Source organism: Salminus brasiliensis, chromosome 3 (genome assembly GCF_030463535.1).
Source record: "Salminus brasiliensis chromosome 3, fSalBra1.hap2, whole genome shotgun sequence".
NCBI classification, from domain to species: domain Eukaryota; kingdom Metazoa; phylum Chordata; class Actinopteri; order Characiformes; family Bryconidae; genus Salminus; species Salminus brasiliensis.
Genome location: NC_132880.1, coordinates 4,151,956 through 4,179,390, shown reverse-complemented (window position 1 = coordinate 4,179,390; position 27,435 = coordinate 4,151,956). Strand labels below are relative to the sequence as shown.

At 47.0% G+C, this 27,435-nt stretch overlaps 1 protein-coding gene across 2 annotated transcripts in view; it reads right to left on the bottom strand.

Moving 5' to 3' along the window:
* The window catches only part of adgrl1a (adhesion G protein-coupled receptor L1a), a 223,153-nt gene that overhangs the window by 91,281 nt on the left and 104,437 nt on the right, over window positions 1-27,435 (bottom strand). For both annotated transcript variants that reach the window (XM_072675209.1, XM_072675210.1), the window contains exons 3-4: window positions 3,425-3,638; window positions 1,478-1,587 (exon numbers count right to left, since the gene is read on the bottom strand). In XM_072675209.1, coding sequence (XP_072531310.1) covers window positions 1,478-1,587; window positions 3,425-3,638 — 324 coding nt within the window. The remainder of the gene's footprint in view (window positions 1-1,477; window positions 1,588-3,424; window positions 3,639-27,435) is intronic.

Below are 27,435 nucleotides of genomic sequence, written 5' to 3'. Positions count from 1 at the left end.
AACCCACCACACCACAACCCCACCACCCCGCCCCACCCTCAGCCCAAAACTCAACACTGAGCCAGAACACATGATGGGGGAGGGGGAACTGCCTGATAGGAGATTTTCACATGAGCCAGGCTCCAGTATGTGTGTGTGTGTGTGAGTGTGTGTGTGTGACTGGGTGTTTGTTTTTGTACATTTTCAGGACAGGAATGTCAGATTATCAGAATTTTCAGAATCCAAAACAGAATCAACAGGAAATTTGGAAATATCAGCCATAACATTAGTACCACCTACTACTAGAATCTGACAGATCTGTCTATTTGAGGCACGGACTCCACGAGACTTCTGAAGCCATCCTGTGTCATCTGGCACCGAGACGTTAGCAGCAAATGCTTTAAGCAGTCCTGTATGTCATGTGGTGGGACCTCCATGGAGCCTTAGGTGCCCATGACCCTGTTGCTGGTTCACCGGCTGCCCATTCCACTTGTGGGTGGTACTAATGTTATGGCTGATCACTGTATACATATATATATGAGACATTATAACATATAGATACTTGTAGATAGACACATGTGTGTCCAATGCCCAGATAAAGTACAAAAATAAAAGTGTGTGTGTGTGTGTGTGTGTGTATGCTTCACACTAACCCAGGCAGTTGTAAGCCATGCGTTGCCATGGGAATATTAGCGTGTGTTTGGTTCTGGGTCATGTTGTTTAAAATAAGCCATTAGCTGTTAGCGCTAACATTCCCACTGTGAAACACACACATAAGCACACACACACACACAGAGCTCTCGCCGTTTTGCTGCACCCCAAATTTCCTTTCTGATTGGCTGTGAGGTGGTAAAGGTGTTTAATGCCAGATAAAGCAGCCTCAGGCGTATCTTGGCACTTCATGAGTGTTAGTGTGTGAGTGTGAGTCTGTGTGTGTGTGTGTGTAATCAACCATCAAGACTGAACCAACGCAGAACTCAGCAGAGTAAGTGTTATTGTGCCTGTGTATGTGTGTGTATGTGTGTGTGTGTGTGTGGAGCGTCTCCCCAATGTGAAAATCTCCCCTCAGATCCTGGAAGCGTCGCACTGTTGATGGAGAAAAAGGGTTTAGCGCTGTGAATGTGTGTGAGGGTGTGTGTGTGTGTGTGTGTGTGAGGCAGAGAGAGAGAGAGAGAAAGAGCGAGAGGACGAGAGAGCGTCTGACCGTCTGTCTGAGTGTGTGTATGAGCGTGAGAAGGCGTGAGAGAGTGCACTTGTGTGAGAGTGTGTGCAAGTGTGTTTGAGTGTGTGTGTGTGTGCGAGTGAGTGAGTGTGTGTGTATGTATGTATGTGTGTGTGTATGTGTGTGAGTGGTTGAGGGTTTGGAGGGGGTTAGGTGGGGAAAGGGAGGGGATGGGGGCGGGGGGAGGTGACAGGAGGAGGAGTGTGAGGGGTGGGGGATGATGGAGTGTGTGTGTGTGTGAGTGCATGTGTGTGTGTGTGTGTGTTGTGTACTCACTGTATGGCACACACTCATACTGAATCTCCAGGTACTTGTAGGTCCCCGGACAAGGGTCAGGAAACACATCTGACCCGGCGACGACCACACACTGTGTACGGTTATTACACCTGAGAGAGAGAGAGAGAGAGAGAGAGAGAGGGAGGGAGAGAGACATTTATAAAGGCCTAAGGGACAGTTTCACTTTACCTGAACCTGCTCAGAAACCCTGACTTAAAGGGAAGGTTCTGTGGTTCAGCAGTGCTGCTAATAAAACACTGGAGCTGAATATTCACCCAAATCTCTTCTCTATAAACACATCCTGCTAATACACGTCTCTCAGCCTCAGGAGGCTAACGTTGCTAACAAAGGCTAGAGGTCAAAAGTCATCCAGATGGGTTACCCATATCTTCTACTCCTATAAGCTCTTGAGCGCCAGTTTTCAGAATGAGAGAGAGAGAGAGAACGAGAGAGAGAGAGATAGAGAACGAGAGAGAGAGAGAACGAGAGAGAGAGATAGAGAATGAGAGAGAGAGAGAGAACGAGAGAGAGAGAGAGAGAGAGAGAGAGAGAGAGATAGAGAACGAGAGAGAGAGAACGAGAGAGAGAGAGACAGAGAACGAGAGAGAGAGAGAACGAGAGAGAGAGAGAGAGAAAGAGAGAGAGAGAGAGAGAATGAGAGAGAAAGTGAGAGAGAGAACGAGAGAGAGATAGAGAGAGAGCTATAGAGAGATAGAACGAGAGAGAGATAGAAATAGAGAATGAGAGAGAGAGAGAGAGAACGAGAGAGAGAGAGAGAGAGAAAACGAGAGAGAGATAGATAGAGAGAGAGAGAGAACAAGAGAGAGACAGAAATAGAGAATGGGAGAGAGAGAATGAGAGAGAGAGATAGAGAATGAGAGAGAGAGAACGAGAGAGAGAGAGAGAACGAGAGAGAGATAGAGATAGAGAGAGAGATATAGAGAGATAGAGAACGAGAGAGAGATAGAGAACAATAGAGAGATAGAGATAGAGAGAGAGATATAGAGAGATAGAGAACGAGAGAGAGATAGAGAGAGAGATATAGAGAGATAGAGAATGAGAGAGAGATAGAGAACAAGAGAGAGATAGAGATAGAGAGAGAGATATAGAGAGATAGAGAACGAGAGAGAGATAGAGAGAGAGATATAGAGAGATAGAGAACGAGAGAGAGATAGAGATAGAGAGAGATATAGAGAGAGATAGAGAACGAGAGAGAGAGAGAGAGAGTTATGTATTTAATAATCTATACATTGAGAGCAGAATGGAAGGGACAGTCCCTCTAGGCTATAGGAGGAAGGTGACTGATTTCGCTGATCATGTGACAGGCAACATTGGCGAGGATTCAGGGGGTTTCATGCATACAGGGGGGCTATCGGTGTCTACTGTGTGGAAATGGGAGCTGGAGGAATGTATTCTCACAGGTTATTATCATAAGTACAGGAGCATTCACTACTTCCACTCACTCTGCCTCATTTTTTAGTCACACACACCTTTACACACACACACTCTCACACAGATGTGTGTGTGTGTGTAATCCTGTCCCTGAAGTTTTATTTTCTCTGTGTGCTCTCTTTATCTTCTCATCATGCAAGGTGTCGTCCTCTCTCTCTCTCTCTCTCCTGATCCAGCCTCCGAGGAGACGGATGCTGAGCGCAGTCAGAAAGCACAGTCTCATGACACTAACCCCTCCACACACACCCCCCCCCCCCACACACACACTAGTTCCATATGTAAACATACAAACACCCTCTGTGCACACAAACACACGCACAATCATACCAGCGCACATCCCACCGTGTACTGACGCAACCTCTCTCGTCCTCTCTTTCTCTCGCTTCCTTTTACACTGGCTGGCTTTCACCAAACTCAGCTGCTCATGAAGTCAGCTACGCACACACACACACACACACACACACACACACACACACTGCCACCCCCTCCACACACCTCTGTGACATGATCTTGAAGGCGTCTGGCAGGTAGCACTGCACGTTCTCCATCTGAAACGGATCAGCGTCGCAGATCTTATCGTCCGTGCGCCCGTAGTTGGCCGTCTCGATCATGATGACGTCACTGCCTGGGCAGCGCAGCTCGATGGGGTAGCCCTCGCACGCCAGCTCCCGCCGCATCAGACCAAAGGGCATCGCTGAACGACTCAGTGCTGAGAGGAGAGAGAGACAGAGAGCAAAAATATACATTTGTTAAAGCAACATCATGCTAGAATTGCCGTTTCCTGCTCCAGGGCTCCCCCTACAGTCGGTATATATCATTTGCACTCCACTAAAGAAGGACATACTGTACACACGCATTTCTGGACAAGCTGAGAGATACAGAGCCAGCACTGAAAGGTACAGAAGAAGTGGACGGAGGTGGTGGAATAGTCGGGTACTCGGGAGTCTTCCGGAGCTCTGCCCTGGCCACTCCACCAAAGTTACATAGTGCAGTCTCCGGTGTGCCAAGCCTGGAGTGGGAAAAATCTTGCTTGGGCAGCTTGGGACTCCCCCATCACTAGCAATGCCCCAAACACTGGGAGGGTGAAGACACATGGCACATGTCTCCTCCAGAGTGATGTGGGGAGGAAGTGTCATCAACCCACCCCAGAGAGAGCAAGGCCAGTTGTGCTCTCTCAGGCTCCGGCTGCTGAAGGCAAAGCAGCATGACCTGGGATTCGAACCAGGACCACTAAGAGCCCTAAAGCTGCTATTTATGAATATGAATATGAATCCTATTCTATTGGCAGTACTTCTCTACAGGGACTAGGCAAGCTGTGTGTGTGTGTGTGTGTGTATTTGCTCATCTGTTTCAGCAATGGGTGCAACTTAAAGTAGATAAACAAGTTCATTACAAGGGCTGTCCACAAACTTTTGGACACATATGTATATATATATATATATATATATATATATGCTAGCAAAGTTTACTTGTGTTTAGCTCTGTCGAAAGAGAGAGAGAGAGAGAGAGAGAGAGAGAGAGAGAGAGAGTGTGTGTGTGTGTGTGTTGCATGTCTGGTTTGTCTCAGTATATTGAGTGTTGAAAGCGCAGCAGCTCATCCCACCCAAACCCGACAACACACCAGTCACTCCAGCCCCTCACACATAGAGAGCTACACATACAAACACACATGGTGATCACACCCTCCCACCCACACACACACACACACACACACACACACACACACACACACACACACACATACATGTCTGTGCCAAGCCACATCTACCAATCTCACACAATGCTTGAGGGGTGGAAGCACACACCCAGCTCACATCTGCCTTCAGCGCTCCGGCACCTAATAAACTAAGAGCTGAGGAACAGAGAGAGAATTCACACTCACCACACTTCGGCAAGTCTCACACACTGCATCTGTCATTTAACTCTCCTCATTCAGGCCAGACAGGCGAAGCGAAGACGAGAGAAGCAGAGAACTAACCGAGGAGTTGTAATTCTGGACTCCAGTCTTGATCCAAACCTGAAGAACACCTTGAGAACATTCAGTTAAGATCCGAACCCCAACCAGAAGTTACTGGAAGGTGGAGCCACTTTGCCAAGATCCTTTGACAGCCTTCTACCCTCAGGATCAACTCAAAAACCACCAAAGCACAGGCCTGACAAATATTTGTGGACACCCCTTCCAATGAATGCATTGCTGACAGAGATACAGTTTGTCTAGTCACTGTAGAGAAGTCCTGCCAATAGAATAGGACTCTCTGGAGCATATAAACCTAGATGGTCCTATCAGCACCATGCTGCCTAATGCCAGGCGTGGGCTAGGTGGCTAGCTGTGGAGCAGTGGATCCATCCAGTCCTTTCTCTTGTCGCTGAATGCAATCAAATCCTCACAGCAATGCTCCCTAAGCTCTAGCAGAACATCTTCCTCCCTGGACAGTAGAAACACCTACTCCAGCAAATGCAGTATAAGCTCTTTTTAATTTAGTGTCCCAATACTTTTGTCCATTTAGAGCATGTTTGGAGGAGTAAAGGTAAGGCATTCAACCTTAATGCTGTACCAACTGCAAAGCTTGGTGGTGGTAGTATCATGCTCTGAGGTTGATTTACTGCCAGTGGAACTGGAACACTGGACTTCCCAAAGACCTGACCTCAACCTGGTCAAAAATATGTGGACTGTGCTTCAAGGTCGCGCCAGAAAAGCCAGAGTCTAGAGTGTTGAGAGAGGTCAAACATCCAACCAGAATTCTGCCAGAAGATTTTTGATAGCTATCAAAAGTGTCTGGTCAGTGTCTGGTAACGATATCGAGCTCTAGAGTGTTTGGTGTCAGGAGAAGAAAAAGACAAAGAGACTGAGGCTGAGAAGAGAGAGAGAGAGAGAGAGAGAGAGAGAGAGAGAGAGAGAGAGAGAGGAAAGGGAGGGATTGAGAAACAGCGAGGGAGAAAAAGAACAGTGAAAGAGTGAGTTGTGTGGTGTGTAAAGTGGGCCGGCGGTGCAGTAAGGTTAATCGCTGTGCTTGGTTGAGTGGGCCAGAGAGAGGCACAGAGTGCTGTACTCTTTCTCCACAAGAGCTTTAAAAAAAAGAAAAAGACTTTGCATTCAGACCCAGCTAGACAAAATGGCTACCCGCCGCCTCCTCCGACTAGGGGACAGAAGGCAGGCCGCGGAGCTCTCCGTGGTGCTGAAAGACAGCCCGCAGGGCTTTCGGAGTCTACAACATTACCAGATTGGAAACTCGCGGAACTGTCCATTGTGCTGAAATAGTTCAGGAACGGCATTAGAACAGTTCACAGTTGAGATGAATGTTCACTGCAACAGTGAGCCCTTAGAAACCAAGTCTTAGAAAACATACGCCAATCAGCCATAGCATTAAAACCACTGACTGCTGAACTGAATACCACTGATTGTCTGGTTACAGTGGCTGGTGGCTGACAGTCCTTGGAGATGATAAAAACTCTGAGACGCTTTGACAAGGTCCAAATAGGGATGGCCAGATCGCTGAGTTCGGACATCTGCAAAACATCAGGCAGGTATTGCAGGGTGTTCTGTTGGTAAGCAGTGGTCAGTACTTACAAAATGAGAGGTCAAGGCCTCTCAGGCCAGCTGTAAAGTATGCCAAGCTCTCGACAGAGGTACCTAGTGCACCTTCCCTCCAGGCTCAGTCACTAAACTCTGCAGTTCCTTCAAAGTTCCTCCTGGCCTTTTTTTTTCCCTCACAAATGTCCTTGGTGCTCTGATGCTGAGGTTTGAGGTCTGAGGTCTACACTTGCCTCTTGAGGTCTACACTTGCCTCCTTCCAAGGTCCAAATTGTGGAGATGCTCTGACGACTGGGTCAAAGCATCTCCAAAACATCAGGCAGGTATCATGGGGTGTTCTGTTGGTACATGCTTCAAAAAAGGACAACCAGTCAACCGGCGACAGGATCAAGGGCACGCAAGGCTTACTGGCACGCATCTGCTGGTATGGTCTTGGTGCCAGAGGCCATAGGACACCTTCAGAGGTCTTGTGGAGGCCATGTCTCAATGAGTCATTTAACAGAAATGAAGGAACATGACGGAAAATGACAGCCAGGACCCTGGCGCCAGGTCCCCGATTGTCCTTCCTTGGACCATTTTTGGTAGAGTAATGACCGCAGAATGATGCAGAGACACCTCACAAGACCTGCCCGATGTTTTGGAGATGCTCTGACCCAGTCATCAAAGCATCTCCATAATTTGGACCTTGTCAAAGCAGGGCTGGGTATTCTGGGCATTCTAACACTGTGTGTCGATGCCCAGTGCCAGCGTATGCCATGTATGCACCCACAAGATCACAAACCCTCAACTCTCTCTGCAACCAGCCTGACCCCAGCTTTCCATGCTGGGATCTGCAAACAACAGGCTTCACTATACGTTCAAGTATGGCAAAAATAAAGACACCTCCTTAAAAGGAGAGGTTTGTCTGATGGGATATCGCTACTGTTGGTTGGTGGGTCTACAGATCCCCTATAAAGGCTGCCTTCTGCAGTGCTGTCAATCACTGTGCCGAAATCCATTCCTCTATTATTTGTACCTTTGGAGAATAGCTCTTGGAACAAGGCTAGGATCAAATGTCAGCCAAATCTGAGACCACACTTCTCAATCGACAGAAGGCAGCTAGGCTCATCCACAGCACTTAACGCTGAAAAGGAAAGTAAGGCACAAGCAACAGGAAAGTGCCTTTTTTGACGTCAAGGGAGCAATAGAGTCTCCGAAAAGTCATTTCTTATTTTTTTCCCCCTCTCCTCCATCAGGGTTGATGTCAAAGGCAGTCTTTACACCCTGAGCTGCTCTAGATCCTTTAGCCTCCGCTCCGTCTGCAAATCTCAGCCGCACTCCAACGCACACTCCTCGATTCTTCCAGCTGCCTGCTTCGGTTCTACTTAAAATCCTCTTCCCCCTGCAAAGCCTCAGCTGGCGGCGCAGGCAAATCACTTAGCGGGAGGGAGGTAGGAAACTGTGATGGAAACTGCGTCACACACCCCGCACAGCTGCTGCTGAACCCTTAAGCTTCTCTGCTTCTGTCCTAAGCGATGCTCTCACTGTAGAGTAGGGGTGGGCGTGGCTATCTCAATAGCCAGAACTCATTTCGGTGCTCGTTTATGTAGTTGGGTATTGGAATGAGGCAAGTGTAGACCTCAGACCTTAAACCTCAGCATCTGGAGTAAAGGTGCACCAAGTACCTCTATCGAGAGCTCTGCATACCCTACAGCTGGGGGTGGCTAGAAAGAGGCCATTACTGAAGAAGAAGCCAGAAGGTGGTGTGGTCAGATGAGACCAAAATGGACACTGCCCATTCCTCTGGTGTCTCAAATCTTGAGGCACCATCCCAAAAGTGAAGTATGGTGGTGGCAGCGTCATGTCATGCTGTGAAGATGCTTTTCCTCCCCAGGGAATGGGAATCTACACTACATGGACAAAAGTATTGGGACACCTGCTCATTCACTGTATCTCCTGAAATCAAGGAAATCAAGGAAATCAAGAAAACCAAGTAACTGTCACTAATGTCCAGGGGAGGCTTTCTACTAGATTCTGGAGTGTTGCTGTGACAGGAGTGAAGTTAGTGAGATCAGGATGTCGGTTAATGATCACCCCTCCACCTCATCCCTAACTCCCCAACTCATCCCAAAAGTATCGGACGGAGCAAAAACCATCATTCCAGAGAGCACGGTTTCTCCACTGCTGCACAGCTCAACGCTGGGGGGGCTTTAACTTTTGCTCCTCTAACCAAGGCTTGGCATAAGGCATAATAGGCCAGTACAGTACATCTGCACATCTATGTCAGCAGTGGATGTAGCTTAAAGTAGTTCAATGAATTCGTTAGTAGAGGTGTCCACAAACTTTTGGACACAGTTGTAGGAAGGCTGGCTGGTGCATAACACAGGGAGATACTCCAAGACAAGCTCCTTCAGTTCGCTAAGAACCCTCTCAGGACCTCTCAGCAGGACAATGACCTGAAGCCTCAAGGCCAAAAAGCCGAAGAAGGTCAAGAAGGTTTTGAAATATATCCAAGCAACAAGAGTCACAGTTCCCACAGAACATCCTCGACTGCTAAGGCTAGAAAGTGATCAAGCTTTATTCTGAGCTCCATCAACAAGCGATCGATTTCTAACCTTAAAGCCAGTACATGTATTATCCTAATGCCAGGTGCTTTCCGTAGCTTATTCAACAGCATTCAGAGGCCTTTTCTTGGTGCGGTACACACACCTGCTTCTGCTGTCTCAACTGTACATATCTATCCGTCCTTGGGTTGCCGGTTAGTCCACACCAGGATCAATATGCATTCATGAGACGGTTCATTTTTCATTCTCTGCAATCAGTACATTTGCAAAGCAGCCCAAAACACTCCATTCTACACTTTTAAAAACAAGCCTAGTTTTGCCGGATTGCAATAGGCTGCATAGAATCGTCAACAGCATTTCAGCAATGGGGAGGTTGGGGCTATGATCTATGCTCATTCATGTGACCCTGCCTGGTAAAGCACTCAGGCCTTGCCCTCAGAGCCTTACTGTAGTAATGCTAACTCTCTGCAGCAGATCAACATGAACCTATTGGCACCATGCAGCCTAATGCCAGGCGTGGGGTGGGCTAGAGGGGTATAAAGGGGGTTTAGAGGGGTATAGCTTTGAGCTTTGGAGCTCAGTGGAAGAACTGTGTTCTCTGGAGTGATGGAGGTGAGTGGTAATCATCCAACATCCTGACCTCAGTAGCCATATTCTTGTTGCCGAATGCAATCAAATCCTCACAGCAATGGCCTAATGCTAAAAATCTAGTTGAAACACTCTTTTCTAACACCCTTGATTTGGGAAGAAACTATGAACAAGCAGGTGTCCCAATACTTTTGTCCATATTGTGTATGTATGTTAAAAAAAAATATATTGGATGTTGGCACAGGTCCACCATTCCAATATTGATGCATCCTTAATAAAAATGACTGACCACCCTTAAGAAGCAAGTGTGTGAGCTTCTTACACCAATCAGCCGTATGATGGTCAGACAATTGGGTCAGACATCAGGACTTTTCCGGTATGCAGCGGTCAGTATGTACCTAAGGTGCTCCAAGGAATGTTACAGGACAACCGACGAACCGTTGACAAGGTCAATGGACACCCAAGGGTCACTGATGTGATTCAAGAAGGCCCCACCTCACAACTTAAAGGACTTAAAGGATCCGCAGTCAACGTCTTGGTGCCCAGACTCCACAGGCCACCTTCAGAGGCTATATTATGCAGGTGGTTTTAATGTTTTGGCTGACTGATACTTCTTAAGGCTATTAAGCACATGGGCTTCCAGCGTCTGTAGATCTGTCTGAGGGGGTGTGGACAGCAGGGGCCTTTAAGTAAGTGGCTGCACAAACAAGCATGCAGAGATACTTACATATGCCCTCCTGCTGCGTACACACACATACACACACTCTCACACACACACACTCACACAGTGGAACTGAGGGATTAGTGTGTGTCGGTGTGCAGCCGTGTTTTCTCTGCTCTCCTACAGAGTGAACACACCGCTCCTCACAGCTGACCAGTCATTAGACACACACATTCACACACACACACACACACTCACACACAGCTATCAATGTCTTTACATACATACAGTACACTTACACACACACACAGATGGGCACACACAACACACACACACACACCAACCCAGTTTCGGTGCATCTGTCCACTTCCTACCCTGTTATTTCCCCCGAGTCCGTCGGCGGGGCGGTGAATGTGTGAGAGTGTGTGTGTGTGTGTGTAATCTCACAGCCTTACAGTGTGTCTTTATCAGCCTCCATCTTTATCTGTGTGTTCTGGGCTCCGAGGGGCCGCAGCGCCGGAGCCCACCCGGCCACTGGATTAGCCGGATCACTCTGAGTTCGCCGAGCGTTTACGGTCACACTCACACACACACACACACACACACACATTATCTACAGCACCATCACGCAGCAAATGGGCCTGATGGGGCTAATCTGAATAAGCCATATAAAACTGCGGCCCGGGCGGCGATAAACACGGAAAACCATTAAAATTTAAAGATTGGAAACACGTCTCTCATCCCACCCCCTCGTCCCTCGTCCTGCATGCAGATCGGAATTCAGATTAAAAACTAAACTTAAATAAATAATTCAGACTCAGCGTCTCTCCCCACAGACACTATTTTAGGCACGATGATCAGAACGTACGCAGAGTTAGAGTGGAGTAATGAGAGAGAGAGAGAGAGAGAGAGAGAGAGAGAGAGAGAGAGAGTCATACTTTTTGTAATTGCTCTTTTTTTCCAGTAAAGATATTGCATACACACCATATGGACAAAAGTATTGGGACACCTACACATTACACCTACAGGAGCAAAAGGTTCCTGGAAGGCAAAACTGCGCCTCTCGCCGCCAAATATGTGACAACATGCCACCGCCTGAAGGACAATGAGTGACATCATCACTAACTCCACCCACTCTCTATTACACCACACCCACCATAATAACAGTACTATAAATAATAATATAAATATAGTTCCTATAGCTACTATAATTTTACAGTATTAATGAAAAATTAAGAGTTTATTTTAGTTCTGTACATTAATTGTTGTTTTTTATTAGGTGATTGTTTTATTTTTCACTGTTAATTTATTCATTTATTTTTGATATTTTGTTCAGATGTAATTTTGTGTACTTTGGCAACATTGTTGATGAAACAGTCATGCCAATAAAGCCAACCTGAATTGAATTGAATTGAATTGAATTGGTCCCCCTTTGCTCTCAGCTCTACCAGCAGCAGCAGGTCTGGAGCTCTGCTGCAGTTACTGAGTCAGTTGGAGGCTTTTCTGCACTCTGCTCTGAGCTCAGCACTCGGCCCTGACCCCGCTCTGTAACTTTACGTGGTCTGACAGACACTCGGTGGACACTGAGCTGCTCTCTGTGAGCTGTTCCTCCTAAACTCTTCCACTCTTCAATAATAACACCACTCACAGCTGATGGAGGAAGATCTAGGAGGGGTGAAATATGAAAATTTCTTGTTGTTGACTTGTTGGTGCAGCGGTGTCTCCTATTACATACAGAACCACGCTGGAGTTCAGTGAGCTCTTCAGAACCTCCCGTTCTTTCACTGATGTGTGGAAAGGAGAGCTGCATGGCTAGAGGCTTGATTCTATACACCTGCGGCAAGAATTACATTTTTAATCTGGGAAATGTAAAAATATTACAGAATAAACATTTTCTCTTAACTAATGGATTTATTTATTAACTATTATTCCATTAGTATGATTTGTTATTTAAATGGTTGTATATAATATTTATATTGGCTACTACTTCTGTGTATGAAATGATCATTCATTCCACTTAATGTTGACTTTAATGTTAAACTCAAAATCCTAAACAATCAATCAAACCACAGCAGTCTACTAAAACAAGCTTTGCCCATTTTACAACTAGCCTTATAATCATCTCCACTGACGCTGTCCAGCCAAGGATGTGCCTCGTCCCTCCACGCCTGTATTGGACATTTATGGAAATATGCGAGAAAGAGAGAGAGAGAGAGATAGAGAGAGAGAGGGGGGGGGGTAGGTAAGAGAAAAATAGGTATGGAGAGAGATAGGTTAGGTATGAGAGGGATGAGAGAGAGAGAGAGGGAGAGAGGATTGGGAAAAGAGAGAGAGAGAGAGAGAGAGAGAGAGAGAGAGAGAGAGAGAGGGGGAGAGAATATGTAAGAGAGAGAGCGAGAGAGAGAGCGAGAGAGAGAGAGAGGGAGAGAATATGTAAGAGAGAGAGAGAGAGAGACAGAGAGAGAGGGGGAGAGAATATGTAAGAGAGAGAGAGAGAGAGAGAGAGAGAGAGAAAGGAAAGGTAAATAGGTAAGAGAGAGAGAGCGAGAAAGGATAGGTAAAAGAGAGAGAGAGGGAGAGAGACTAATTGAATGCATTTGTTCCAGATGACTTCAGAGACACAACTGCTCTAATGGCTGTCTGATAGCCGTGTGTGTGTGTGTGTGTGTGTGTGCCTGTGTTTGTTGGTTGAAAGTATGTGTGTGTGTGTGTGTATGGAGCTGATAGTGGGACAGATAGTGATATGATTTTATCAATGAGTGCATGAGACTCAGCGGTGACTCACTGGCCCCTGCGGCCCCCTCTCTCTCTCTCTCTCTCTCTCTCTCGGCCTCTCTCTCTCGCCCTTTCTCTCTCTCTCTCTCTCTCGTGTTTTCTCTCAGGCTAGATCTCCTCCACTCTGCCGTACCTCGGCCTGAGTGACACGACGCAGAAACGAACCCCTAAGCTGTTTTTCTTTAAAGAATGTAAACACAGATGTACACACACACACACACACACACACATACCACCTCCCCCCCTCCTACACAGCCTTCCTCTAATTCCTCAAATTCCCTCCTTCTGCTCCGTCTCCCAATTCCCTCTTTATTTTGGTACTTTATCCTGCCTCCTCCGAACCCAGGTAGCGTTTCCACTGACGAACCGCTGATGACATCATAGCGTACACACTCAGAGGTGGTCTGAGATGGGTCTCGTCCACATACTCGCGCACTTGTCCTGTGAACGCACCCAAGTGGGCTTAAACCAAGCAATTCCGTGATAGGGGTATTGGATCGGATGCTACTTTTTCCCCCAATATCCGATCCAGCGAGTTTGGCCGCTATCGGGCCGATACCGATACTGGGTATCGGATGGGCGCACCCCTAGTAACTACCCATTGTTTACAGGTTGCTTCTACAATATCCGATCCAGCCAGTCTATATCCGATCCTAAAGGGGAGGAGGGGAAGGCCTTTGTGTATATATATGTGTGTGTGTGTGTCTATGTGTGTGTATGTGTGTGTGTGTGTGTCACTCCAGGGCAGCCGGTGTGAAGGAGCTGAGACTGGTGTCTCCGTAATAGAAGCTCCATACTAATTAAGAGCAGAGGAGAAGGCTGATTGGATTTGACTCATTATCCAAATGCAGTAATTAAAGCCTGAGGGTGGAGAAAGCAGGGCCTGCAGACATGAACACACGCGCACACACACACACACTCACTCACACATTCACACACTCACCGAGACCGACAGGGACGCAGATAGAGAGAGAAAGGCCAGTAGAGACACAGATAGGGGGAGACAGTGTGATGGGTGCGGGCATTAGGCCAGAGAGTCATATCCTGCGCTACACACATTAACATACGCTGATAATGAGTTCATTAAAGGTTGAAATGTCAAACAGGGGGTCTAATAAGGCTCTGAGGGCTTTCTATGCGCAGCGACAAACAAGCTCACAGGAAACGATCTGCTAATGATTCATCACTCTGGGCTGAGTGTGATTATTGATTAGCTGCGCGTATTGCGCGGGATTTCGCCTATATGGCGAGAACATGGGCGGCGGAGCGCTGGTTTCGTTTTTCACCCAGACCGGGACGTCGTCATCATTTTCTGCTGCGCCCCGTGACGACGTGTATGGCGCTCTGAATTATTAATGGAGCGCTGGGCTTTCCGAAGGCCCTGGAAAATCGAGAATCAATCAGAGAAGTTAACGGAACAGTAAAAGAAAGGAATAAGGGAAGTAGTTAATGGTCACTTATCAGAGGTGCCTCTCGTTCAGAATCTTAATAAATAAATAAATAAATAAATAGTCGTTTGATTAGCTTAGTCTTTTTAATATTTAATAAGACAGTGCCTCCCACGCTCACCTCCAGGCCAGAGGCCTCCAAGCTACAGCCTGGGCTGAGCGAACGAGGATGTTTAGGGCTGGAGAAGCCTGGACGAGGCAGGACGAGGGGTCAGCTCATGTTGCTGCCCCACAGCCACGGCGAGATGAGAGGAGATGAGACAATGGGGGGGGGGGGGGGGGGGTTGCAAGCCAAAGATGAGACTGAGAAGGGGGAGTCACCAGCCAAGGCACGGGGTTAGAACTACACAGCAGAGCCAAACTGACACACTTCCAGTGCTGAGAGAGAGAGAGAGAGGGAGAGTCACTTTGCCTCAGTATCTCACCACCATGAATTTGAAATGAACCAATTACTGGAGTCCCAATATGCAAGATGCAAGCTTAGCAACAACAAAAAAAAGCCTTAGAAGACCACAGATGACCATTAAAGCCTTGGGTACACAGGGTACCCCCTCGTCCTGCCTCGTCCTGCCTCGTCCCAGCTTCTCCAGCACCCTCAGCCCCCTAAACACCCTCCCACGTTACCCTCGTTGCTCAGCCCAGGCTGTAGCTTGGAGGCCCTTGGCCTGGGGGGCGAGCGTGGGACTAGTGGACACCCTAGACACACTTCATCCTGTGTTTACTTTCTAGCTCCCACCCTAGACAGGTCTGACCAATCAGAGAATCGGAGAGAATGTTGCCACATGGTTTGTCATGGGCCCACATGGGTAGAACGTGGGCTAGGTGGGTTCCAGGTGGGTTCCAGGTGGGCTCCAGGTGGGCATGGGCTCTGAGGTTTGGGTTTGTACATGCATTTTTTTACTGGGCTTCCCAAACGGTCCCCATTCTTACAGCCCACCCTAATCTCACATGGGTCCCATCTAGGCCCTATATGCAGTGTACAACCCAGATAGGGGCCATGTTTAACCCCTCCTGGTCCCATCACTGACCCTGGCGGGCATCCATATGTGGGGCCAACGTGGAACCTGAGGACAAAACCTCCCGGTTCTTATTTGGACTCCCCATACAGGCCCTACATGGGCATGTTAGTTGGGTTGGCAGTACCAAAGATCGAGGTGGCGGCTGATTGTGCAGGAGGAGACGTGTCCGTCCTGACCTGTGATAGGGGGACAGTACAAACGAGTGGGTTGGGAAATTGGGAAAAGGGTAAAACTGGGTAAAACTAAAATAAATAAAAATAAAATTATGATATTTGTGACAATGTCCAAATACTTCTAGACCGGACAGCATATGCAGCAAACCTTTATCCAAAAATACACACATCAGATCACGCTCGGTCAGCAAAGGCGCTTCATCAGGCCCCGAAGGCCCAGAGCACACAAACCAGGGTGACGAGAAGCCGACAGAAAGCTAAAGAGCCGGAATAAGAGGAAAAGAAATGAAGAAATGGAGAGCGAGGCAGAGAGGCAGAGAGGCAGAGAGAGAGAGTGTCAGAGCTCCAGTCCATACCAATTAAGCCTGAGAGGAGGACGTGTGAGAGAGCGAGATAAGAAAACAAAGGCTCTTTCAGTGGCGAGGCTCAGTCACCTTCAGGACGGCAGGCTGAAGGTCACGATCCCATCGCTCCAGCTGCACCGTCCATACCTCCAACACCCGCACGGAACTCAATTACAGCAGCCATAGACCCCAATTACCCACACTCACAGATAACGCCACACGTGGATAAACACATCAAGTGCCTCTCCTCATCCTCAATCTGCCTCGCGCCAGGCCCGGCCGGCGAGGGGCGGAGCTCTGCGGGCAGGAAGCAGGAAGTGGGAGGATTAGGATTAGGGCCGAGTCAAGGCGTCTACACATAGCGCCTAGGGTTAAAAAACTAATCTTGTGAAGGTAGTGCCATGTGACCACGCACCACCCCGCACCATCGCGCACTCCCCTGGCCTCTGGTCTTGCCAGTGCAACTGAGGCCGGAAAGAAAGACACCCGCGGCCTGGGATCAACAGCCTGGGAAAAGAGACAGTGCTTTTATCCTGAAGCTCAGAAACTGAGGCTTCTTTAGGACGTTCTGTGCTCAGGCGTCAGATTTGATTACATGACGCCACTGCCCTCACAAACTGCACTACATGAAAAAAATAAAGTATTCGGACGCCTGCTCATTCATAGTTTCTTCTAAAATCAATGGAAACTGACGGGAATTAAAAACCAGTCCTGCTTCGGTGGGAGTCACTGTCTCTACTGTCCAGAGAAGAAGGCTTTCTACTAGATTCTGAAGGAGCATTGCTGTAAGGATTTCATTGCATTCAGCCACAAGAGCGAAGTTAGTGATCACCACCCCACCTCATCATCCCCAACTTCCCAACTCAGCCCAAAAGTACTGGATGGAGCTCCACCAACCATCATCCCAGAGAACACAATTGCTCCACAGCTCAATGCTGGGGGGCTTGGTACATCTCTGGCCCCCACCTGGCATTAGGCAGCATGGTGCCAATAGGTTTATGTTTATCTGCTCCAGAGAGTCGAATTTTATTGGCAGTTCTTCTCCACAGGGACAACACAAGCTCTGTGTGTGTGTGTGTGTGTGTGTGTGTGTGCACTTGCACATCTGCGCCAGCCACATTTAGCTCGCCACGTTTAAACCCTAAACGTTTAAATCCTTTTCCATAGGAGAGCCCAAACTGCTGTAGGCTCCGCCTAATGCAGATGAGGAGAAAGTTCATTACATCACTTTAGTTAATAGAGGATGCTTGACTCAAGCGGGCAGATGTAATTAGAGCAACAGGTGGCAGATATAAATAGTGCAGATGTGGGACGGCAGATGTAAATATTACCAGCTAGAGGTGATAAGACAAAAATCACCACTTTTTTTTAATGTTCACTGTTTGCCATAATAAACTATGGCTCCCTACTCCCTCATTAGTACTGCACTATATAGGGAGGGACTATTTAGTGTACAGTATAATGAATGCAGACGCTTCCTCGTTATCACCATGCTGAGCAACCTAAACCTACTGTTAACAAACTGTACGGGAAAATATGTGAAATCCACGGCCTTCAGTGGTTCGTAACTATCGCTTGCTTAGCTATACGAGCTAACGCTGTCTTTCACTTAGTAACAAGGGACTCCCCATGCATTGTGGTCCACATTTAGCCGATGTAGTGAGCTTCGCTGTTGTGGGAGACTGTAGTGTCCTCAAAGTCAAAGTACTCAAATTCCATTTTACGATTCGAAGACTCAATATATCAACAAATGGCTGACATACTCAATAGTACCCTAAAAACGTAAATAGGGGGGCATTTCGGTAACAGACGAAAAATTATTTGCGAAGGAGGCGCCACGTGACCACAAACCACGCAATCTTGCTGTGTAGTGCAGCACTGGCTTCCATGCAAAGCCAACCACCACCCGAACTTCTGCCTATGCAGCATTGCTGGGCAGCCAACACGCTCCTGGAAAATGAGCCAACAGCCAACCTCGCTTAAGAGTGACGAGGGGAGAGAGCGCCCTCTACCCATCCAAGCATGGCAAATTGTGCTCATTCTGACTCCAGGCACTGATGGCAAAGCAGCATGGCTTGTGATTCAAACTCAAGACCCCCAGGCCACGATGGTAGCACTTTACACTGCTGAGCCCCTCAGAGCCCAATGAGAAGGAGCCCTCAGAGAGAAATGGGAGACAGCCTAGAGGGAGCTGTGGAGCAGGGCAACTGCGTCTGTAGAATGATGGCTCTCCATCCAATAACTTTAGGATACCTGTATCTGTACTGAATGCAATCAAACCCACCCTCACAGCAATGTTCTAGCAAACTAGATCTAGTGTAAGGCCTTTCCAGAAGAGCAGAGACTTTGACTATACTGCAAAACCAACAACAAACTCGGGGTCTACAAACTTTTGGACACATAATGAGGCTAAATTGGACGATTATGAGCAATTATCTACGTTATTTTATGGAAATGGAAATGAGGTGCTTATTATTCAAGCTACTACATCGAATCGGACTGAGAGAGACAGCGAAGGAGAGTCTGAGATTTGGGGACGGAGATAGAGAGAGAGAGAGAGACAGAGAGATAGAGCATCATCGGAGGCTAGCTGTCAGAAAGATAAGGCCACGTCTGTAGGAGCCACGATCCACGTCCAGAAACCTGTTAGAGAGGATGAGTGTCAACCGGCTGCCCTGCCACTGCATTAGACACTTAATTAACCTCTTTGTGCACTGATCCGGAGCTCCCTCTCCCTCTCTCCCTCTCTCTCTCTCTCACTCACTCCCACCCTCTTTAATTTGTTATAACTGTTTATGTGCTTGAGTCCCTGGCAATATCCGTGGGCCACCAGGGTCCCATGGCTTGAAATTAGGCCTGGCCTGAATAGTCCCACCACTTACTTACTACTATGTGGTACCCAAAAACCAGAAACACACACACACACACACACACACATACACACACCCAGCTGTTGAGAAGCACTGCCAACAGAATAGGAGCAGATAGACATGAGCCTATTGGCACCGTGCCTAATGCCAGGGGGAACTGTCTCCACCGTCCGATAATCACTACCCCACCACCTCGTCCCCCAAACTCCCAAACTCAGAGAACACAGTTCTCCCACTGCTCCACATCTCAGTGCTGGGGGGCTTTTTTTTTTTTTTACCCCTCTAGCCCACGCCTGGCATTAGGCAGCATGGTGCCAATAGCTTCGTGCAGGTTAATCTGCTCCTTCAGAGAGTCCTATTCTATTGGCAGTACTTCTCTACAGAGACCAGACAAGCTGTGTGGGTGCGTTTGTTTGTATGTGTGTGTGTGTGTGTGTGTGTGTGTGCATTTACACTGACATCTGTATCAGCAAGGGGTGCAGGTTAAAGTAGCTGAATGCATTCATTAGAAGGGGTGTCCACAAACATTTGGATATACTGTATATGGTACTGCCTGAGTACGGTAAAGTATGCTATTGGTATGGAACAGTGAGTAGTGTGCTAATTAGAGCATTACAGCATTTAAACCTGTGCAAAAAATAAATAAATAAATAATAATAATAAAAGGTTTGCATCAATACTTTAGCGATACACCCTCATTATCGCCGGCGTGCTGCTCAGGCCTGCCACAGACCCTCGAGCGAATGCGGGCGTATTGGGATTTTCAACATGACAGTATGAGGAGATTCTAAAATAGCAGCGACTGTACCCCGCCGTGAATGAGAACAGACAGAGGGCGACCTCCTGTTCTCCCTCCCCATAGCTCCGCTTTACCCGTTTTGCCTGATCTCAGCTGGGACTAATTAAGCTCCCAGTCCCACACTGGAAGCTCCTGTACAGGACGGTAAACTTCCCTGTTTAAACGCTGGCGTCATTCTGTGCTGCTGGCTTGAAGAAGGCCGCTCATTTTCCCCGGCCGTTGTTGCTGTGCTTCTTTGTCTTGCCCGTCGTGTTTAGCCTCTGTTAGCATACCTACCTGCAAAGCCGAGCACCGCGCCATGTGACTGCTCCTCACCGCTGGCCTTCCTAAAATCCCTCGATCTTCAGGTTCTCGTGGGTCGTTCTGACTCTCTGAGTCTTCAGCGTTAGCTTTAGCTAATAATAATCCCTGTGGTGTAACCTTTCCTTTTAGCATTAGCATTAGCTTAGCCGTAGTCTCTTGTTTATGGTCCTTTCTTATATGTTCTGTTTTTCAAAAAGTGCACACAGTGTCATTAATGTGAAACACCACTTTTACAACATGCTAAATTCAGCCATTTCAGAGGCACTTTAGCGCCCCCTTGTTGAAAATCTTACCTGTTACCTCTTATCCACAAACTAATCAATGCATTCAGCTAACATTGCAGACACAGATGTGCAAATGCACACACACACAGTTTGTCTAGTCCCTGTAGAGAAGTACAGCCAATAGAATAGGACACTCTCTAATGCCAGGCGTGGTCTAGAGGGGTATAAAGCCCAGCAGTGGAACCATGCTCTCTGGAATGATGGATGGTGCCTCATCAAATACTTCTGAAATGAGCTGGGGAGTTGGAAATGAGGTGGGATAATGATCATATCATCAAACCTCCTGACTTCCTCAACGCTGTATTCAATCAAATCAAATCACAGCAATGCTCCAAAACCTAGTAGAAAGCATTTCTTTGATAGCCTTGATTTTTGAAAGAAACAATGAATCAGCAGGTGTCCCAATACTTTTGTCCATATAATGTATGTGCAAATGTCTTTTACGAGCTTCAGATGCCCATGTTTATTCTAGAACCGCCAAGAAACGTGTTAGCATAATGCTATCATACTGCTAGAATCCCATAAAAGGGGTTAGTATGAATTAGCATTTTTGTAGAGGTGAGTTTTGTAGAGGTGAGTTTGTCAATGACCGCAGGACGAATGGGGTTAGTTCCCGAATTTGTAGAGGTCATGTCCTGTTAGTGGGATGTCCTGAAGTTAAAAAGAGTAACAGACTCTGGGATCGACGGATTGAAGCTAAACAATGAAAAAGTCGACAGATTTTCAAACAGGTGCTTCCTGGAAATCCGGGTGGCTCAGCTGACTATTCCTGCTTCTGACTGACTTCAGTCCGATATCCGTCAGACAGACCTCAGGATTACTGGACATTCCATTCTCACACCTGTCCAAACACAGTTGTAGTCACAGGGCGAAAACCTCCACATCGGTAGAGTCCACACTGTTTTTCCACACAGCGAATGCTTCACCACAGGCTGCCAAAGCCTGGAGGGTGAAATGTGTGCATGTGTGGTCATGTATTTGTCTCATTATGGGGACCAATCCTTATGTCCTCAGGATTATAGGAAATGTCCTTTCCCACAAAAATGCGGGACATAGTTCAACATCTGTTTAGCTGATATTTCAACGTTGCCACACAAAAACCATAAAATAAAATAGCAACTTTACAGGAGAAGGAAAAAACCTTTTTAACTTTCAATGAAAGTCAATGTAAAATAGTTTTTTTCCATGTAATTTCTGAGCATTTCCATTTGTCCGTCCATCATGGGATTTTAACACGATGTAAAAAACAACTTCTGGATTCAGGTTACGTCAGAATGTGAAAAAATGCAAAAACTGATATATATGATGCAACAAGATCGTAAAAACAAATATTAGCATACCCCTTATATTTAATTTCTTTATTAAGAAATATGGACATATATATTCTATGCCATAAGAGCTGGTATTTCCTCCGTTGGGGTGAAATAACCTTAATTAGCCATGCCCTATAACTATCCACCAGTCTCTGACTAGTGCTTCCTACTCCTCTCTGCACAAATCTTTCAGCTGTGGGACGTTTTAGAGGTTTCTTGCAAACACATCCTGTTCCAAACCAGCCCACAGCATCTCAATAGGGTTTGGACTTTCCAGAGCCATTCCCCAACTCCCAATTTCATTCTTTTCAGCCATTCCTTTGTGAATTCACTGGAATACTGTGGGTCATTGTCATGTTGCATGGTCCACCTACACTTTCAACAGATGGTCTCACATTTTACCCAAGCCCCCTCTGATACAATAGAAAAGTCATAGTGGATGCTATGATGGAGAGGCCAGCTGCAACAAAGGAGCCCTAAACGATGACATTTCCACCTCTGTACTTCACATGCTAATCTTGTTACAGCTGAGGCTCTCAAGCGGGAACTGGAGCTCCAGTCCGCTGCAACTTATGTTAGTTTGATATATCTGATGGTTGATTTATCCATAGGTCAGATATGAGCACTGTCCAGAGTAGTCGTCTAAAGGTGCTGAGGGGTTAGCATTAAAAGCTAACCTGTGTGGAGGAGCTAAAACTGAAGATTCTGCCAGCACAACATACATCTACATGTATCTGAGCAGCTGGCCCTCAGCCTGCACTGCTACGGATGGGTCAAAGGGTCAAACTAGATAAGAAATTGACCTGTGTTAATAGCTTTGATAGATTATTAGCATGTTAGCTTTAACAGCCCTTGTAATGCCTTTAAATAGGAAGAGACGCAGGTAAATACTCAACGTCTAAGGTTTGGAGAAGAGCAGGTTTGGACACACACACACACACACACACACACAAGTGTTTGATAAATAAGCATGAAATCACCTCTTTACATTCTTTCTTATTGTCTCTCGCCCTTTCTCTCTCTCTCTCTCTCTCTCTCTCTCTCTATCTGTCTCTCTATCTGTCTCTCTATTTGTCTCTCTCATGTAGAAATGCTGAAGTAGTCTGCCCTTGGCTTGCAACTCCTGACTACTGCTACTAATTAATAAACCGCAGAACACACACACACACACACACACACACATCAAAGAGCATAGTCATATACATGTATACATCAAAGGCAGAGCATCACCACAGTCCCTTGGTTTAAACACACTGGAATATAAAGAAAAAAAGTCACATAACATCTGGCAACACACACACACACACACACACACACACACACACACACTCAGAGGTACATCTATATAGCAGGGATCATTATAGCCCTGAACACAGCAGACATCAAGTAAAAGGAGTAGCCCCAGACATAACACCAGGTAATGCACAGACACGACAAACACACACACACACACACAGTGGTATCTTCAAAGCCCCATTTGAAAGAGCCCACCGCTGCCACCCAGCATCACTCCCTCCCCCTTCTGTCCCAATGTATATTCAAAGGCCATCCATTAACCTTTCACTCGCATAGGCCTGCCTGTGATCTACAGCTCTCAGAACACAGCTTTGAAGAGAGAGAGAGGGAGAGAGAGAGGCAGAGAGAGAGAGAGGGAGGAAAAGGGGCAGGGAAAGAAAAGAAATGGGAGGCAGTGCAGGATATGTTGAGGAGTGAGAGAGAGAGAGAGAGAGTGGGTGGGAGAGGGATAAGAGAGAGAGAGATATTAGGAGGGACAGGAAGGAGAGACTGGATACGCTGAAGACGAGGAGGAGGAGGACGAGGAGGAGGAGGAGGTGTGGAAGCGATATGAGAGAGAGATAGAGGACAGGAAAAGATGAATAAAAAGGGTAGAAAGGGGGAAGTGGCGGAAGGGCGAGAGAGATGAGTGAGAGACGATAAGAGAGAGTGGGGGAGATGATGGAGGGAGAGCAAGAGATGGGGAGAGAGTGGGCGGGGGGGTGGGGGGGTTGTGGGTTTCATCTAAGTGAAGACACGACTGACAGGGCGGCGAAAAGTAAATATCAGGAAAGCACGACAGCCCCAAGTGTCCCAAACTGCGCCCTATTCACTACATAGTGCACTACTCTAGTACTAGTAGAGCACACTTTGTACTAGTGTCCGAAAACATGGTGCTGAATTTTTTCAGTGCACTGTAGCAATCCCACAATGCACCACAATAACATAAGTAGCAAACAAACGGTCTACATCAGCGGCCTACCACTCATCCCCATACCCATAATTCATTGCGTCTTTTGGTTTGAAGATTCACACTGACCTTCAGAGACCTGCGCTGTCCCCCAGCAGAGCCCCGGTCACTCTGGGGGTTCGCATTTTACGCCGACTCACTGGAGTGATGTGGAGAGACCCACACCCAGACTACCCACCCTGGAGTAAGCAAGGCCACTCGTGCTCTACCAGGCTCCGGCTGCCGATGGCGAGCAGCATGACCGGGATTCGATGTAGCGAACCTCTGATGACAGTGACAGCTCCTTATAGCCGCTGGATTAGAGGCTGGCTGCAAAGCCGAACTCTGATTACTGCCTGATTCGCGTAGACCCGGATCCGTCCCATTATCTGATTGCTCAAGTGCATGTAAATGAGGAAGTTACTGGAGTTTTTTGGAGTTACTGGAGTTCACAGAGACACTGTCAAGTAAGTCTGAGGTCACCTCTCCCCCACAACCCACCTCCACCCTCCGAGCTGACGGGCGAAACAGCAGACCGGCATCTCGCATTCAAGCACAGCAAGCAGCGCAACACACTTCAAACTCCATCCCGGGCCCTGATTAGGCCTCTCCAGAAGAAGGCTGGATTTTATTTATGCATTAAAACGGCATGAATGAGTGTGTGAATGTGAACCTCCGTGCTTGAGGAAGCCCGTCAATGCCGCTTCCACGGAGGCCAAACAAATCCCGCCATCATCAAACATTCAGGGAGGAAAGCGCTCGCACAGAAAAGAGCCCAAAGCAGCTGCGCCTTCACAGCCCAAATAACCAGCTGAAGAGGAAAGAAGAGCGAGGAGGAGGGGGGCGAAGGAGAAACTTGGAGAAAGTACGCCTGTGTGTGTGAGAGTGTGTGTGTGTGTGTGTGTGTGTGCGCGCTACAGGACCGGAGGCCTTTCCACAAGAGCGAGCAGAAAGCCGGGGTTTAGGCACGTGTGTGTGAGGAGGACAGATTGGAGCAGTCAGAAAAAGCCTGGTGCTGTAATCCCCTATGCCCCCCCCCACCCCCACCCCCACCACCAACACTCACATACACACACACACTCAAACACACACAGACTACTAAAACTGCACAGTGCATCATTTGCTAACCGTTATCGCAATATTGCATGATGATGAATGATTCCTCCAACCAATCACAGGCTTTGTACCCATGTAGGGGTGCATTTACATTATTCGGACAAAAGTATTGGGACACCTGTGCATTTCTTACATAAAAAGAGGAGTTATCCTGGTTTTGTTGAGTATCTGTCTCTACTGTCCAGAGAAGACGGCTTTCTACTAGACTTTGGAGAAGCATTGTGGTTGTTTGGGTTGGTGGGACATGTCAAACTGACGTCTACATGAATGCCAGGACCTGGGGTGTTCCTGAAGGACAATGACCAGAGCCTTACGCACAAGTAGCACAAGTTGCACAAGTCTGTCCATGTGATGTGTAAGAAGAAAATAGGAGTCATTGGACCAACTGCTTTGCCACGGTCCAGTGCCAATGCCTGCATCCCTCTGTGGGCACTCTCGACAGTGGACGGGGGTTAGCATGGGCACTCTGACTGGTGTAGCCATCATTAAACCATCACTGACTGTAGGCCACTGTAGGCTTTCTCTCGGTTCTGACCAGACAGGACATGGATGAGCCTTGGGCACCTAATACCAACACTGGTCCCACTGGTTCCATGAGCCAAGAGCCAGAAGCCCCACACAAGCCTTGCCATTTTGGAGATGTTCTGACCCAGTCATCTGGCTCTTGTCAAAGTGGCTCTGACCATTTCTCCTGAATCCAAGAGGCTGACCATGAGAACCACCTAACATACATCCCAGAGTCCAACTAGGTGTGGTCTTAATGTTTTGGCTTACAGATGTACAGCGAATGTGTTATAGAGAGTATGCACACAAGCACACAGCCAGCCAGCCAGACCCGCTCACTCACTCACACACTCACTCAGTCTGCCAGACAGACCTATGCTCATAATGCTTACTTACACACACACACACACACACACACACAAAAGAAAACCTCCATGTCAAAGCTTCCTCATGCGCCCCTGAGCGGCACGTCTACCATCCTATTAAAGAAGTGTAATGCTATTTCACGCCACTACAGCGACCCTTCCACGCTGCAGCCGCCGGGGCTACTTCCTCTGCTTGTTTACAAGGCAGTGTGTGTGTGTCTGTGTGTCATACTGCCTGGCTGTGTATCCTGTCTGACACTCGCTCTCTCTCTCTCTCTCTCTCTTTGAGCTTGCCCGCGGACCCGTCTCGTGCATGCCGTTGGCGGGTGTAAGAGGAAATATGCATGGCGTGCTGCGCTGATTTGGGGGCTGAGCAGAAACAATAGGGGAAATCAGATGCTAGGGGTATTAGACTGAGCTTAAGAGGGTTCCTTTACCCTTTTATTGAGCACAGAGTGGTGTCTGCTCTTTTCCAGGGTGTGTCTGTAAGGGGAGCTAGGCATAAGGACTGTGAGAGCAACTTGAGTTTATCTGCCATAACATTAAAACCACCACACACGGCCCCTTTGACCTTGTTTGTAAACCTCAGAACTACGATTGTTGGATTTCTAGTAATTACTTGTAGGCCTGCCATGATAACTGTGTTGATGGATCGCATCAGTGAGCGACCGGGTGTCCATCCTTGGAACACTTTTGGTAGGTACTGGCCACTGCATACAAGGAGCACCCCACAAGACCTGCCGCTTTCAGGATGCCCTCCCGGATCTTACCAAAACCTTGATTGTACTGAATAATTAGTAGAAATTACTGAACAATTCATAGTGGATACTATGTAAGTCATGGTAGATACTAAATGATTCTTTGTGGATCAAAGATACTGAATAATAATCAGTGGAACCTCAATATTTGCAGTAGTTGCTGGACAATTCATACTGGATATTAGATAGTAATCCATTGTGGAGACTAAATAATTCATAGTGGATGCTAAATAAACATCAGTAGATTGAATAATTAGTAGTAGTTTTAAAAAAATCATAGCGGATACTAAATAGTACTCAGTAGATACTGAATAATTGTAGGAGTTACTAAACAATTTATAGTGCATCCTAAGTAAGTCATGGGAGCTACTGAATGATTCTTGTGGGTCAAAGATACTGAATAATAATCAGTAGAACCTCAATATTTGTAGTAGTTGCTGGAACATTCATACTGGATATTAAATAATCCGTAGTGAATATCATCATCAGTAGAGACTGAATAATTGATAGTGGATGCTGAACAATCAGGAGATACTGATTAATTTGTAGTAGTTACTAAAACATATTATAGCAGATTCTAAATAATCCACAGCGTACACTAAATAATTCATAGTGGATGCTGAATAAACATTAGTAGATACTGAATAATTAGTAGTAGTTACTAAAATAAAATCATAGCAGATTCTAAGTAATCCAGAGCAGATACTAAACAGTACTCAGTAGATACTGAATAATTTGTAGGAGTTACTAAACAATTCATAGTGGATACTAAGTAAGTCATGGTATATACGGAATGATTCATTGTGAATCAAAGATACTGAATAATAATCAGTGGAACCTCAATATTTGTAGTAGCTGCTGGAACATTCATACTGGATATTAAATAA